This window comes from Falco punctatus, assembly GCF_963210335.1.
Source record: "Falco punctatus genome assembly, chromosome: 2".
NCBI lineage: Eukaryota > Metazoa > Chordata > Aves > Falconiformes > Falconidae > Falco > Falco punctatus.
Window position 1 is genome coordinate 19,922,999 of NC_137581.1, and position 17,184 is coordinate 19,940,182.

The window sequence follows — 17,184 nt, forward strand, 5'->3', positions numbered from 1 at the left end:
GAAAGCTCTGAGTAAGCTTTCTTATGCTTTACAACCCTTTAACTGTGAGAAACAGTGTCAATGGGAATAGGAATCTGTTCTCCACCTTAAAATATGTTCACACATCTTGCATAACTCTTCAAGGACTGAAACTTCTGGAATTTGATAGGCATCTTACAACAAACTTAAAATGCAAATCTATAATTTCTTTTTCACATCAGTGTTTTTTGCTTATGCAAATAGTCCTACTGCCTTTAACAATCCTATTTGCAAGAGTAAAAATAACTTGCATGAAATTGTATTTGCAGGCTCAGAACCGTATTTTTGGCTATAAAGCAAAACATGTATCTTTTGCAAAATCTTTTACAGTGTAAAAGTATTTTGTTTGGAATTTTAAAGCAGGCTGTAAATTTAGCTCTTAAAGGACATATGTCACAGCTAGTTTTTGTCATTGAACCTCTAAATATACAATAAGGCATATCAATAATAATGAACTTTAGTTTATTTGGTAATAATTGAGATCATGATGAAAAGTATCTTTTCCATAGTGTGCTCCCTATATATCCAGCTCCCGTATTTTAAATATACAGAGAAAACTGATACTACAGATCAGTCATCAGGTTAAATTGTCTTTAATGGTACTGCCTTATGTCTGAAGAGTTCCTGTGTTATAGTAAGACATTTCTCTCTTAGTTTAACATATTGGCAGAGTCATTCTTTTACTTCTTGTAAAATTGTAAACTTAGAAAACAGTTTATTTCATCCAAATGTGCAATCTGAAATCAAAAACTGAATGTAAACTTCAGAAAATCAAAATTACAAGAGCACACTTTTCACAAGAAAAATCAAAGTAAAACATTTGGAATTAAAAGAAAAAAACCCAGCCTGTTCAAATCCACAGTGTTAGTGCCTGTATTAAACAAAAAGACCTGGGGGCTCAATGCTCTGCTTCCGCAGACTGTTGTCACCCACATGAACTCAGTGGAATACAACAGTTTGTAGCAGCTGAGGAGATGGTCCCAATGACTAACCAAAAAGGGACCTAAGTACTGATCTGATTTTTAAAGCTTGCCTTAATTATTTTACTGATCCTACACTTACATATTCATACCAGAAAATAATCTCAAGAGCTGCAAAATGTCAGACATTTAATTAGCTCTAAATGCCTTGATAAACGACAAATACACTGAGCCAAAGCAACCCCTGGTACCACTTTACACACAACTAGCTTCCGAATTACACCAGAAAAGAACATAGTTCATCTGCTTTTTCAGTGCATGCTACCTGTTTTCAAGAAGCTATGATTTTTCAATGCCAAAATGGTCCAACAAATTCAAGGAGCACTTTTTTATCTATGAAAAAAAAATAGATTGATTTTCATAGACAAAATATTTCACTTTATTAAAGGGAAGGTTCTAGCAAGCTGTCTTCATTTAATTCAAATACAAAGGGAAGAAATATGGGGGGTTAAACTGTCTGTACTTAATTTTCTTTTGTATTAACTGACAGCTGCACACATTAAGAAAACCCACTGATAGAAAACAGATCAACTGTGTCCATGGCCAAGAAACTACTTTTAGTGTGTATTTGCAAAATTTTTATGAAAAAAGTACTAATGAAATCAGTGATTTGGAAAATATGCTTCATATAACCATTGTGGTCAGAATGGACCTCTGGAAGTCATCTAGCCAAGCCCCTTCGCTCCAAGCAGGGTTAATTAGTACCAGTCAGTTGACTTATTGCAAAAAGAGTAGCACATCATACACCTGGTAACTTGTTAAAATAGTATCTTTTTTCAGTTTTTTCCTTTTCCATAGCTTACATCAGCATTTTCTTAACTCCAAGAGAGAGAACAATTTTCCCACAGTCAGTCTACTCAAAGAGCAAAAATTAGTGTTTGGGTATTTTTCTTTCAGTTTGCTCAATATTAGGCATGATGCTGTTCTGACTTCTGCTTTTGCAATAACTTACCTACTGGTTTCATGTTAGCTGTCTGTATAAGATCTTTCAGGATTGTGGTTTGAACAGCCATATGACCAGGCTAAATCAACATATCATCTGCTACCAGTTCCCTCTTCGGAATTAATTGATGTGAAAGAGGAAATGACTTGGAAATTAGCAGATTATTTTTGCCAGCAGATCTGTTCTGCAAGTTAGTTGGTGTTTGTATGTATTTTCTAGAAATATGCTTTATTTATAGCATGTTGAATTCAGTGATCATTCATGAGTAAAGACTGAAGTACTCAAAATCGGCCACACCAATAAGATTTTTTTTCAACACATCTGATTCTAGATGCGATGCAGCAACTAAAAGCAGTTGTAAGCACTAAGGGGGGGTTCTGCCAGAAAAGTTACCTGGGCTTAAATGAAGAAACAACTACCAGACTCCAAATGTAATTGCAGGTAACCAAGAAGCTTGATGCTGTATAATTAGTTACATGATGAAAAAACTTAAGCTGATCTTAAAAGCACAACCTGTGAAGTTGTAGCTTTGCTTTCTCAGACCAGTACTGCTTGGATGTGGAGGCTGCTCTGTCAGATTTCTCTTAGGAGTTGCAACAGAGTTACATTTCTCTCCTTGAGCTTGACCTAACAGGAAAAATGATCTTTTACAGCTTTCCAGTAGTTACTCTGCCTGAAAATACCATATATCCACAAAAGCACCCAAACTCTCTGCAGGTCTAACCTCACACATTAACTTGAAAAGGGCAGACTAGATATCACTCGATCCTAAGTTAAACCTATCTCTGTTATTATTTTTTATATACAATATGGATGCAATCCTGCAGGATACACTCTGTGAGGTCTGTACTAAAGTAAGGACTGCAGGAGCCCCGTCAAACAAGTCAGTTTTGCTCTCAGGCACTGATATAAAAAAAGTGCATATTCCAGGTGGTCTGGTTTATATAAATACACTCCAGAGAGACTTTGACTTCATTCTTCAGAAGCACAAAAGGAAGGAAAATATAGCCCATGAATTCTGATGTACTAAAATACAGAGATGCATATTGCATTATTTCAGCAATATAATTACTTGGCATTTAGTAAAACTTACAAAACTGCTACTATAGATGCTAGTAAATCTAAAAATTTTGAGTGTTAAACTCTGCCTTTGTTTACATCTAGGCAACTTGATCAACTTTAGTCTAAGTTCAGCATAGTTGCGCGGATACAATATAAAGCAGGAGTTAGCTTTTAGCTTTCTTGCAGAAAGGTTTTTATGGCTTATAACAGAAAATTCAACAAGAGCATGCCTGAAGCTGAACACCTAAAATTAAATATCTTTATTGTACTATTGTACATTGAATTTTAATGCAGTGTCTGCCCCCAAGATCAGTGGCAGAAGAAAGACTTCCCCTCACCTGGTTCACAACAAGCAGGTCAAGGAAGTCATAAGATAGCATGCCCAAGGGTTGCAGAACAGTGCTTCTGATCACGAGAAACTCTTTGTGTCTACTCAGAAAGCAGTAAAAATAAATCTTTGTTCTTGAGCGGTGGGAATATATTTTAACTGTTGAATAAAATAAACACATTCAGGAAAACATTTAACAGCAGAAATAACTGGCAATTGTAACTACTTGCTACAGGGTGACCCTGTTTTGCCTGAGTAAGGACTGCACTGCCAGGTCAAATACTTTGAAGATGCAAAGGGCTATCCCAGTGTGTTTGACTGCTTTTCTTCAATTACATTACTTTTGCTCTATAGCAGCAATAGGACTGACTCCGAGCTTCACTTCTTTTGGCTTTTGCTTAGAACAGAAGTTGGGCCTAATCCTGCATTCCTTTTGTACTCCAACTCTCCCAAGCCTTATCAGGCATCCAAAATTCTGACTAATGTCTGTGAGAGTACTTGTTACAAAGGAATAAAGGACAGACCCAGTTGTAAGGAAAGAACCAATTGTAAGGAAAGCTGCACCCTAGAAAAAAAATACCCAGTAGTTTCCTCCACCCATTTTTAAGAGAAACAGAATTTTCAAAAGCAGGATTTTAATATCTAAGGCCCCAAATCTACATTCCTTCTGGCTCCCAAAATTCCATGTAAATGTTAGTTTTGCTTGAATAAGGCCTGCAAGATCCATCCCCAAATCTTGTTCCTTGTTAAATTGAATGGAAATCCTGCAAGTGACTTCAGCGGGATCAGAACAGACCCTTCAGCCACTAGCATGTTGCCCAGATATTTTAGCCACCTTTTCTGCAATACAATATTGTCTAGATCTGTTTTCACTGACCTGTAAGACACTACAGATTGTTGTTAAAGGAAAGGGTAGAACACAACAGGAAATGATGTTGCTTTGGGAATTTTACCATTAGTACGTTTCTTTCCCCTTGCATTTTCTTGTAAGAAAGATCAAACTAAAATCATTAAGTACACAGTCAAGTAACTTTAAACCTACAGATCAAAATTATTCTCAAAATCTTCAAATACTTAAAAATATGCACTCAAGTTTACTTCTAAAAAGCATTTTTCCAACAAACTTAAGCTGATACCTAATAGTCTAAAATGCAGAGCTCTACTTTATCCCATTATTTGTCCACGGGCAACGTATGGGGCCACAATGTACTGAAGTCATAATCCTTGCTTTCTGAAGAGAAATTGTTCTGTGTAATAATTTCTGAGGTGTGGTTTAAATTCCTGTCCTCCTCTAAGCAATTTCAGAAGTCATCTAAAATTATAACCAAACATGCTCAAACATATTTGTGGGCTTAAAAACATGGTGTGATCATGGTTGGCAAACACTGGATAGAAGGTCAAACTGAACACTTCCTAACAGGTCAAGAGTGAAAAAAAAAAAAAAAAATAGAAAGATGAACCTCAAAGATCTATTACAGGGGTTACCTAAACTTTGCCTGGCCGAGGACCACACTGGTGATTTGCCATGAGCACAAAGGCTTAATTAAGTCATGTTATATGGAAAAGACTGAGTCACCTTCAATATGGCAAGTTGGTCCGTAGAGATGACAGGTGCCAACAGGCAACATGCCACTTTGATGTTTGCCATAGGGCTGCATAAGATTTCAGAGGAGGAAAGTCAGTCATCGCATCCACTCATGTAGAGTTTATGTGAAAAAGGGTGGAAGTGAAGGCAAGGGCAAGAGGGAGATGACAACCAGGCACATGGCCACTAGGGGTATTAACATTTTTCTCGGATGAAAGTCAGTCTCAGGGCACATGACCAGCTATCATCACCACCTGTTATCTGTACAGGCTTCCACTATGGCTGCCCTTGGAACATCTGCCATGGACATGAAGGAAAGTGGGACTGGTCCCCTGGCCCACGGGCTGTGCTTTGGCCACCCCTGACCTATTAGAAAATGTTGATATTTTTCCCCACTACAACTCACAGAGTGCAAAAACAGCAAGCGTCAAAGTTTGAAGCCCAGACCTTCCCACCCATGCCAGGCCTGGCCTCCCTGGGCAGTTTCCCTGCCCACTCTGCCTTCCATCACCTGCTCCTCTGAGCAGAGGCGACCACACTACACGGCCAGGTCATCTGACCTGGCTCTGCAGCTGCTCGACTTACTGGCCCTGCTCAAGCGCCGTGTGTCTACAAGCAGCGGTGGCTCATGCATCTCCACAGTGGTGCAGGCAGCTGAGACAGGCCGTTCCTCTGACAGCTCCACCTCACCCTCCACATCCCACTTGTTGCCACTTGCCCCGCTCAGGCTGGTGCTGCTGCTGCTGTTGGCGGCAGTAGTGGGTGGCCCAGCTGGGGGAGGAAGCAGCTGCTCCTGTGGCTCTTCCTGCTCAGGAAGGTGATGCCGGACACTGCTGGGGGTAGAGGAGCCTGTCGAGCTGGAGGGCACCTTCCCCTGCTGCTCAGCTGCCATGTTGATCCAGTTCTGCTCAGCTGCTAGGGCATTGCTGTTGCTGTTGAAGTAGTTGATAACAGCTGGTGTGGGCGTGGGGATGGGGGTCGGGATGGTGATGGGAGTGGAGATGGGTGTGGGAGTCACAGCATGGTGCCTCTCCTCAGGAACTGGTGGAGCAACAGGGTAGCTGGCCATGGAGGCCATGTTGGAGGGAGGCCGTGGTCTTGGAGCAGCCGTAGCATAGTATGGTGCCATGGTCACCGGGGCCAGCAGTGGTGTGACAGCACGGGTGTCAGGCAAAACAGGGGGGGGCATGGCTGTTGTTACCACCACGGGTGGTGCTGGTGGTGGCAAGGCAACAGGTTTGGACTCCCCTGTTACCATAACCGGTGTCATTGTTGCAACAGGCATCTCAAGGCTGTACCGGCTTGTCATGCCCTGTTTAAGCTTCTTCCAGCCCAAGTGATATATCTCAAGCATGTTTAGCAACAGGGAGACAGAGGCCACCACCAGCATGAAGATGATGAATATGGTCTTCTCAGTGGGCCTTGAGATGAAGCAGTCCACAGTGTGTGGGCAAGGTGAGCGGCTGCACTGGTAGACTGGCTTTAGCTCAAAGCCATATAGGAAGTACTGGCCCACAATGAAGCCCACCTCAAACAGTGTCTTGAAAATGATGTTGAAGACATAGGTACGGAGCAGAGCACCCCCCATACGGATTCTGCCACGTTCATCACGGATCGGGAGCTTCTCCTTCCCTCTTTTGCCAAGAGGATCCTTGACATTATTGCTGCCACCTCCACCACCACTACCAGATGATGCTGCTCCCGAGTAGTTGCTGTCTTTGATGCTTCCCTTCTTTTTCAGCTCTTCTTTCTCTTTCCTCTTCTCCTCCATGCGTACAATGTGCAGCACATGGCCCAGGTAGATGAGGGTTGGAGTGGAGACAAAAATGATCTGCAGCACCCAGAAGCGGATGTGAGAAATGGGGAAGGCTTTGTCATAGCAAACATTTTCACAACCAGGTTGCTGAGTGTTGCATGTAAAGTCCGACTGCTCATCTCCCCAGACCTCCTCAGCAGCAGCCCCCAGCACCAGTATCCTGAAGATAAACAGTACTGTCAGCCAAACCTTGCCAATAACCGTGGAGTGCTCCTGCGCATTCTCTAACAGTCTCCCCAGAAAGCTCCAGTCACCCATTGTTTCAGATTTCTAACCTACAATAAGAACATTAGAGCAATTAGAGCAATGTTAAAAAAAAAAAAAAATCTTGTCAATACAAAATGCCAGGGCAGAACAGGTTGATCCTCAACAAATAAAATTTCCTAAGTGCACTTCCATTTGCAGAATATTGCACACTTATGTTAAGAACTACGTAACCCTGTGACCATGCAGCCATGGGTTTTGGTGAGCACAGAAATGGGATGTTCAGTGCTTTCACCTAGCCGATACAGGTTTAAGTGTCTATACACAACAGGCAAGAAAGATTCATAACTAGAATTTCTACAAGATTTAAGTATTTTAAAAACATGATTTTGCTTCTTCCTCCACCTGAAATGCTTCTAACTGTTCTTGCTTATTTTTAGAAAAGAACAGATGGAAATTGGTTCAATTAAATAGAATATTCCTACTATTTATGTGACTGCACTTGTACCAGTGTGATACAAAGTTTGCCTAACTCTAATAATTTGTTACCGGGACTTATCTACTCCAGCATTCTGGAAGTTAGTAATGTCCCAGGTCTCTGCTATTTTCATAGCAGAAAATATTCACTGAAAAATAATTACTCAAAACCTATGGAATTTACAGTTTAATTTTGGAATGTCTACACCACCACCAAGCATGTTCTCAAAGCCTAGTCACGTTTCAGTTCATTTCTAAAAGGAGAGAATTATCAAAGTAACTTCAAATATTGGGAAGAATGAGAAATTCTGAGAGGAATGGTGGAAAGGTTTCTGTGCCATTTCCCCTACTGTCCTGCCACTTGGTGTTACTGAACCACGTCCTGCAACACTATTAAAAAAAAAAACACACCAACACCACCACAACAAAACCACAAAAACTCAAGGACACTTCAGCAAGCATGGGCAGAAATTTTCTTGAGAAATAAAATTATATCCTATGACTTTACTTCTTGACAAACAACTAGTATATATTCCCCGTAGTTTCCACCGACTAATGCATGATGGGCTTCCCATGTCCAATTCTAGGCAGTGACACAACTTCTGATTTGGAAAGGCTTAAAGTACAAGTTTTTTTTAAGATCAGATTCCTCACAAGCTGCCTTCAATTGAGAAACAAGCTATTATATCTGCTGTTATCACTTCTGTTATCCTTGGCCTGTTCCTAACTGGTATATATGTAAGAATATTGGAATATGTGTAAGAAGTACATTTCATTCTCCTAATGGACCCACTTACATATTTTATATGCCAACCTTCAACTGAATACAAAATACAAAACTCTATTTTCAGCTGACTTCAACACCTTCAGAAATACTTATAATGCAAACGTAACAATTTGCATGCAAAAAACGCTATCAGAAAAAAATCCTCGTTTAAAAATCTCGCAATATTTTATAAATACAACTGAATTACTTCACTCTTTTTGTTTTCATACTTCTTGTCCAAATACCCGTGTATCTTACAATTCCCAAGATGAAGAGACATTCGTTGTTACAGGCAGGAATTTACCACTGAGAAAATATATTCTTCTGTATTATAACTACTGTGATTTCCAACAATGATGTCACCATTTTTCCAGAGGATGCATTTCCAAAGTCTGCACTGAAACACTTTCAGGCTTTTAGTTAAGGTAATTAAAGAAATTAAAGTTATTTAAGCTACTTAAAAAAGAATTTGATTTTACTATGAGGCAATGAAATATCTGTAACTGCAGAACAGTATACTTTCACACAAAAAGCAATACCACAACCATTAGTATTTTGCATTTTGTAAGTCCTGGAATACTAGTTCACTTTTTATCCCCACAAAGTTAATTCAACAAAAACTCTCCCCCCAAAAAAATAAAATAGATCTTTGATACTCTACAAAAACACATTCCCTTGAATATAATCGAATTATTTTCCCAGCATGGAACACTTAACTGCAAATGACAGTACGAACAATGAAACACTGATTATTAATGTCCCTGGTCCTAAAACAATTTTAAATATTTTTTTTTAAATATGTTAAGATATTTTATTTCCTAATCTTGAGAGGTATTAATTTTTAAGATAATAATGAATTAATTTTGTATCTTTTTAACTCAAAACCATTTGAAGATATACTCAGTTTAGTTCCACCTTTGGACAGAACTAAACTGTCATTTGTGAATGTTCAGATTTTGAGTAGGAAAATGCAGGAACAGCAAAATGAATAATGCGATACTTGATGGACTAAAGAAGTTTAGCATAACTCTAACTTCAGTATTTCATTTCTCTGCTATCCTTTGAATTGTTCTGTGCCTCTCGGCTCAGTTCTCTCTGCCCTCGCTCTTTTGTTTTCTATGCAGATCAAGCAAAATAGGTGGCTCAGATAATAAGCAGTCTGTTACACTTTGTTCCTTTGTTACTAATACTTGTAATAGAATGTTTATCAATCAGCAAAAGTTTGCATTAAATCTGCTTTAATTTATTAATTATGGTCTATTTTCAGCATGGCTGCTAATACCCTTGTGTCCAATGGCACAGAGACCACACACTGTTCTTTATAAAGACAGGTATTACCTTCTATGGTTCCAAAAAATGAAGTTGATCTGCCCCCATGAAAAATTATAACCCCTACGCTGTAAGGTGAAGAGGTAGCGTTTTTTTCCCTCCCTATAGGTACACTGTAGTGATTCTCTTATTGAGATCAAGAAGCGATGCTGACTACAATGAAAAGCAGAATTCCTTGTGCTTTTCTGAAGAACTATCTAGTAATTAATGAAAGAAGAAAAATAGTGATTTCTAAAAAGGAAAGATGACAAATAATACCATCTAAGTTATTCTCAATCATTCTCTATTCACTAATACTACTGAAGATGTTTTTTTCTTTTGACTACAGGTCAACAATGCCCAGGCTAAGATAATTTAGGACACCAAAGATGTGACAAGATACATTTCTCAAAGGATACACTTCAAAAAGCTATTCAAATGCTTGCATTAATTAAAATATTTTTGCGTATCAGCATGTGCAAATTCATCCTGTACGCAAAGAAAAAGTGTTTAAGCAGTAATCAGGTGCTTCACAGCATCTTAACTGCACAAAGGTGAAAACCTCAGTGTTCATCTTGATATGAATAGTGGCAATCATTGCCTTTACTACAAATTTGTATTACCTATAGTACACATATAGTACCTATATACGGGAAGGACATAATTTCCAAGGGCAATGCAGAGATACGTAGCTCCGCTGGCTGGAGTGTTCTCAGAAATCCATGTCCTCATACCTTTCTTCAAAGTCAATACATTCTTCAGTGAGTAATTCTTAAAGCCAAAGCACCTCATCCAAAAATCACATCCACAATTTTAAAGCAGTGCCTTGATACAAATAATCATTATATGACATAAAACAAACCAGGAGGCTCACAGAGCTCACAGAATATTTGAGTTGCCATCACTAGGTTCAACAATAAAATATCTAAATCTAAATTTAAACAGACACAGCTCAATATTTTAGGCGAGAAGAATTGCAAGCTTACTTTTGTAGTATTACATAAACTTCAGCTGTACAGTAGTACTTTCAGTGCTGCTGAAATAGAGAGCTAGGCAACTGTTAAGACCTAATCTTACATATGGATTGCAAAGAGAAACATTTTTTTGTTTCTGTGCTTGGAAAAATTGCAGATTGAGAAATTAAACATCTTTATCTGTATTTCTTCATATTCATGTGGAAATACCCACCAGGGAATAACAGAGAATCTGTCTCAGAAACCAGTCTAATTCAACAGTATGAAAAACAAGGACTGCATGAACGTTGGGATCATTTTATAAGAACTGGGAGTCACATATAATTTGTGTCACTTAGAAAATTATTCCTCTGAGACAAATACTGAAAAATGGGCAGTTCACAAAAACTGGCACAGCATTCCGTTTAAGAATCAGTGTTGTGCTATTAATTACTATGTTTAGCACATGCACAAATATACTTTGTGGATGGTGTGTGTGTGTATGTTTGTGCGTGTGTGACAAAGAGAACAAGCAAGAAGGAGAATAAATTTTAAAAGCTGTGATGTCATATATATCCCTCTACAGGAAAAAAAAAACAATTGGCATCTCTAAACTTGCTAATTATTATTTCTATTTCTGATGATGTCACCAAAGAGGTTCATCAGTATGTACCAAGTGTGTGAAATACAGTATTTTAATTATTCATAATTTTACTCATACACAGAATAAGAGAACCATTTAGGTCAGAAAAGACGTTCATATGTTTATGTATTTATACACATATGCACACATATACACACATAAATAACTACACAGCTATATTACAGTACCAGATTATGACATCTGGTGTATTTATGATTTTATTATGCTGGTATATGTAAAAAATTTCCCTTAGCAATTATTTAGAAATGTAACAGATGTACTTGTCTGAATACTATATCTTAAATTCAGTCCATATTTTATTTCATTTCTCATGACAGCCTAAAATCTTGGGATTTAGGTTTTTATCTTCAAAATTATCTAGATTTTTTTAAACCAGTATGAGAAAATAATGCTGTTAAAAGAGAAAACAACTTACAATATTTCCTTTGGTTTTGCACTAAACAATCAGGCATCTCCATTACTACCAGGTTTTTAACTCTGCTAATTTAAATACAATAAAAGTAGTAATGCTGCACAAAGTCCGTAGCATGACCATGTCATTCCAAAGTGGCAGATATGCAATAAGCTACTATAATTTCCAATGAAACCTAATGGTATTTGTTCACGTACATATATATGAAACACAGTGGTGGGTTTTTTATAATTCACAACGGAGGTTTCAAAATTCACTTTATAAATGTTTAAATGAGGACTTGAAAACACCCTTCTTCTTGCTCAGCGTCATACTTTCAGACACATCTATTATCACTTTCATTGTATTTTAAACACTTGTTAAAAATTAATTCCTTAGTTGATCTTATTATTACCTTAAACTTACTTTAGTGCTATGGAGCCGTCTCCTTAAATCCCAGGCAAAACTTCTCTTGACTTCTTCTTGACTTCACTTGGCCTCTGAGTGAAAGTTTGGCCTGAGTAAAGGAAAAGTGCAAGGAGCACAGGGCTGAGCCCAGGAACCCCACCTGTTAAACTCCTCTGTTCCCTGGTGTAATAAAGCCTTGCTCTGATTAGCTACTCACAGGAGAAAAACAGGAACAAAAAGTAACCCCTTTTCTCCCCCAGAATACTCAAATGCCACCTTAGACCTCTACGTTGGAATTAAAAGACAGTGACTTACCAATGAAACTCTGAAAGGTGTGAAGGGTGTGGAGCTACCAGGGGACTATGGAATAGCTGTCGAACATGAGGGCAACGGTCCCGACATCCCGAGTGAGTGAAGCATGAATGAGACAGATCTGTCAGGTGCCCACATACGATCAGCCACACAGATCTAAAAACTGCACAGTAAGGAGTGTCCCGCCCCCTGCCCCAGATACACAAAGGAAAGAGGAGCCTTTCTGGCATTCAGAGACTCAAGACCCTTTTTCACTGCAGAGCAGCACGTACCCCAACTGACAAGTATCAGTCTGAGGGGACTTCAGGCAAGTTACAGCAATTGCAAGGGAGATGGTGCTATACACCCTGTTCAAACTTCTTAAAGTACATTTTTGTCTTATGGAAACCAATTAAATCGTTTTCTAGTTTAGTTCTAAAATGTTCCAGTAGTATTTTCCCTTCTCCCTTCAAATTTCCCCTTAAAAAGAAACTAGTAGCTCTGGCTACTCAGTTCAATTCCTTCCTTATATCTACGCCAGTGCCCTTAAAGACCTAACATACTTTCAGGATTCCTAGTAACATTTTAGGCTTATGTGATTTCTTCAGTGAGTCAGCGACAAACACAATACTTTTCTGATATTTTTTGCTGACAGGGAAAAAACCCAAATGAAACAACTTTTCTTGCTTATAACATTGGCAAACTTTTGCTTAATCAAGCCGTAAATATCTTCCAAAGAATATTTAAATACTTTGCATCCCTTGTAAGTCCTAAGTGAGTAACTGGGATGTTTTTGGTAACACTCAGACCAAAGATGTGACCAGAGTGAGATACAAGGAGGCCACCCCCACATTTTCCCCACCATCAGGACAAAGCATAAGGGCCCAGTAACTCAGAGCTCAGCTCAATAAACCCCAGAACCACTTGGGTTACACTAGTGAACTCCATCATTCTGTGTGGCACCACTTACAAGCCATTCTGCCTCTGCTTTATATTTAGGATTTCACTTTACTCCAAGATTTTTTACTCCAAGTAAAATTGGCTTGAAACGCCCATCAATGTTCAAACGTTAGTGGCAACCCTTAAGGAAGAAGTTATATGCCATCACACATGCACACTTCGTGGGCAACGGCCACAACAATCGCAGATAGACGTGATATTTGGCGCTTCCCCCTCCACTGCATTTTCTGAGGTGTTTTGTGAGGTTTGGACACTTTCCCCTGCCACACCAGGCTCACTTTATGAGTCCCACCCGCAAGCACATCCTGCCTGCAGATGGTTCCTTCGGTGTTGCAGGCACAGCGGACACACACCGGGGTCCCTCAGGGAGGCATTTAAAGCAGTTAAGGCCCTTTCTACTGCTCCTCCTCAGCAGGACACAAGCAGAGCTCGGCCTCGCCCTGCCCCTCCCTGGCGCCCAGCCCAGGGCCGAGGGGCACGGCCAGCGGGCAGAGGCCCCAGGCAGCCTCCCGCCCCCGGTGCGGCTCTAGGGCTGCCCGCGGCCACGTCCCCCGGCGGCGTCCCCTCCCCGGGCTGCGCCCCCGCGCCCTGCAGCCGTCTGCCGGGCGGCGCAGCCCGGGCTCGCTCTACTTACGCTTGGCGGGAGCAAGGCTATTTTAAGCAGCAAAAGCTTAACTCGTTCAGAAGAGTCCAGACAGAGTTGGCGCATAGCTTATGTAGTTGGGGGGGGGGGGAGCCCCCAAACTTTGCTCGGGCTATGGAAAAAAGCGGCGGAGGGGGGTGCGGGGGCGGGGCGGGACGCGCCGGGAGGCCGGTGCCCAGCGCCCTACCTGCTGCCTCTGCTGGCAACGCGCCCCGCGGGCGGCCGGCCGCCCACAGCCCGCCCGTGGCACGGCAACCGCTGCGGCCTCCCCTGCAGGCATCGGGCACCCGTCCCTCCCTCTCTCCCCTCCCCCTGCCCGCCTCCCACAGCAGCGCCTCCGGCCGCACGAGGCTGCGGGCCGGTAGCTGCGTCTCCTCGCTCGGGAAGCTCCGACAGGAGCGGCCGGCCCGCCTGCCCGGCTCTTCGCGGCTTTTAAAACGTGGCCACTCCGCAGGCAGTCCCTCCTCTCTCGCGGGCCTGGGTGGGATTTCCTGAGAAATAACACAGTTTCTTCCTCCGAGAGGATAAAAGCGTAAGAAACCCCTCCCTGCCGGGGCTTCCCGCAGGCGGCGCGGCGGGAGCCTCCCGCTCCCCCTCGGGAACCGGCGGCCCGCGGAGGCGCCGCGTGGCGGGGGCACGGCTGCGGGCGGCGGCGCTGAGCCTCGCGCGCGGCAGGGCGCTGCCGCGAGGACAACGCGCGCCCGGCGCGGAGGCGGCCCGCCCGCTCACACGCGCTCTCTCACGCGGCCGAGCGGCGCCCCCAAGTGGCCGCCGCGGCGCCCCTCTCGCGCGCCTGCCGTTGGCGGGCTTCTCCTCACGGCTCGCCAGAGCCGCCTGGCTTCGGCCGAGTTCACTACGGCTTCCTCAGTCCCCCTAGGTCTGAAAGGGGAGCATCCCACCTGGATCCATCACCTGTTAGACAGATCTTAAAGAAAAAAAATGTATAAAACCCCCAAGCAACTAAAAGTTCTTCGCCGAAAGAAGTTGGTTGGTTGTTTTTTTTCCTGAGGGCCTGTGTGCAGAACCCCACAGTGCTGGAAGAAGGGTTTGCCGGAGTCAAGAAGTCGCTCAATATGAGTTATGCATCTTGCTCAACTTTATTAGTTTCTAACACTACTTATATAGAACCGATACACATGCATATTCGTAAAGCAGAAATATAATTGGTTAGTAGTCTCTAAACACACGCGGTTCTCACACCCCTAATTATCATGACTAAAATAAGCATTCTACCCATGTAGCTAATTGTGTTGCTGTGCTTCAGCCTTGTAGTTTGTGTTACTCCCTGTATTCCCATACTGGTCCCTATCTTTCTTGGCCCTGCACCTGCTTTCCCAGCAGCTGTATCTTGTTACAGCCACGGCCTGTTGGCACAACATAATTACTTAGTCTCAGGATTCAAGAATAGCTCAAGGCTGCCTTTCTTGTTAACTTCAGCACAGCAACTTCAGTACAATTCTGATTACAGGCCTATTCTAATACCAGGCCTGGATTGTACAGATCTTCAGAGATTCTAAGGCCGTGCTTCTGCAGCCATTCTTCTACACCACAGGGCTGCTGCCCCCCCCCCCACAGGACCGGGGTGCCTCACAGGCAGCAGCTACAGCCCTTGGGCCAAGACAGATCCGCTGGTTTTCAGAATGAAGGCAGCACAGCACCAGCTCCTTGCAGTATTTCAAGAAACTTGAGAAATTTTGTAGATGACAAGCCTGGGTCTTTGAAATTTGGGAGCCTATACCTGGGACAGAGCCTATGTTAGGGAAAGAAGGCATTCTAGATAATTTTTTTAAAAAGTGTTTTTCCCCACAGACTCTCCTCTGTCAAGCTGTTTTGCACAGACCATTTGAAAAACACCATCAGTTGCAACTATTTTCAAAATGATGATTTAAAGGTGGTTCTTGATATATTCAGCATCAGTACTCGAAAATATTAGTCACCTATGTTTTGGGTAGGTTCTTGTGTATTCTTCAGTGTTACCCTGAAAAAGGAAAACCTTAGAATGACTTGATCTACCATGATGACTTGATGATTATTCAGCAATAATGTACGAGTTTCTGTTGATAGCTACTCTAGTCAGACAGCTGACAGTTTAACCACACCAGTTCATTTCCAAGGCTCTCTGTTGCTCTATTTAGTAAAAATACCATCCAAGAAAAATTTTGAGACACTTTCAGGAGCTGTGTGTACCAGAGGACAGGTGACAGACTGAAACATACCATCCCCATGCTCTTGTATCCTTGCAACCTTTGGTTGCTCCCTATAAATCTTTCAGCTGAAAACAGTAGGAAGGAAGATCTTTGTTGACCTAAGCACTAGTGGTAGCACAAGGACAAATTACTTTATTTGGAAATGGGTGATACATCTGAAACATGGTGCTGCCATGACTAAGTGTAGTAATATCGCAGTGTGGATCCTGAAGCAGTGGGGCATGAGGCGGGGTGTTAAGGTAGAGGAGGGAATCCCAGCAGACCCAGTAACTCCTGACATTGTAAGTTCTTTCATATGGTGAAGCCCCTTGACTCATCAGGTCAGGTGAAGGGAAGGAGGTTTGATTTTTGGGAGAGGTAGACAGAGACCTCTCACTTTCAGCCATCTGTCCAAAAGGTTTAATAGCATGAAGCACTGGATGTTTCCATGATGGCTTTTTCAGTCTCTGGAAGGTATTTCCCACAACTTGTACAAACTGCCCTTGATCCCTTTTTGTAAGAAAAAAATAACTTACTCAGGAGAGCACTGAGGCTCTAGAGCAGCCTTTCAGTACTGCCACAGAAGGTTTTTAGGACAGAATTCAAGACATTTCGAACAGGGATAATCCGAGGCAGTGCCTGCCGACCAGGAGACTATACCCATCAGTTTTCCAAGAATTTCCTTCTGGGTTCTTACAAGAAAAGCTCTGGGCTGTTGACAGGACACTCTGGGACAATTGTAGAAAATGAGACAGGCAAGGAAGCAAAATCCCTGGGGGAAACTTGAAGGGAGCAGCTTTGAAAATAAAGAACCGATTATGTACCAGTACAAGTTCAAGCATGAAAGCATGTTGAGGAGGTAGGAGGTATGAAGGGCTATTTGTTAGTTGCATGCTAGAACAAGGGGATCTGAAGCCAAATAAGGGGGGAAACAGAAAATGTAGGACTTGTCTCCCTGAGGAATTTATTCAGAGGGAAAATATGCTCAGATTTAAGCAATGGTGTTAAAAGGTATCTCTTCATATGGACTTTCTGGCAGAGGGATTCCCATGAAAGAGCCATCCCTGCTAACTTGCTTACTGTCACTCATCTTTAAAGGTGCACAGCACTGCCAGTGGCCAGATGCCACTTTAGTGTGCTCCAAATCCCTAGGTCCTTACTGTGTTTAAAGGATTCCCTCCATTAACAATAGATAGCAACA

General features: G+C 41.9%; 1 protein-coding gene across 7 annotated transcripts; it reads right to left on the reverse strand.

Moving 5' to 3' along the window:
- Nucleotides 1-461: 461 nt before the first annotated feature.
- GJA3 (gap junction protein alpha 3) lies at nt 462-15,616 on the reverse strand. 7 transcript variants are annotated; one of them, XM_080374622.1, is made up of 3 exons: nt 13,985-15,616; nt 11,922-12,012; nt 462-7,007 (listed from the first exon to the last, which is right to left on the reverse strand). In XM_080374622.1, exon 3 carries the CDS (start codon nt 6,988-6,990, stop codon nt 5,455-5,457), a length of 1,536 nt encoding a protein of 511 aa, XP_080230748.1. In that variant the 5' UTR covers nt 6,991-7,007; nt 11,922-12,012; nt 13,985-15,616; the 3' UTR covers nt 462-5,454. The 7 variants fall into 7 exon arrangements, with proteins under 7 accessions (XP_080230748.1, XP_080230747.1, XP_080230746.1 ...); XM_080374621.1 differs by having other exon boundaries at nt 13,789-15,616; XM_080374620.1 differs by having other exon boundaries at nt 11,922-12,005; nt 12,938-15,616.
- Between the last annotated feature and the right edge of the window lie 1,568 nt (nt 15,617-17,184).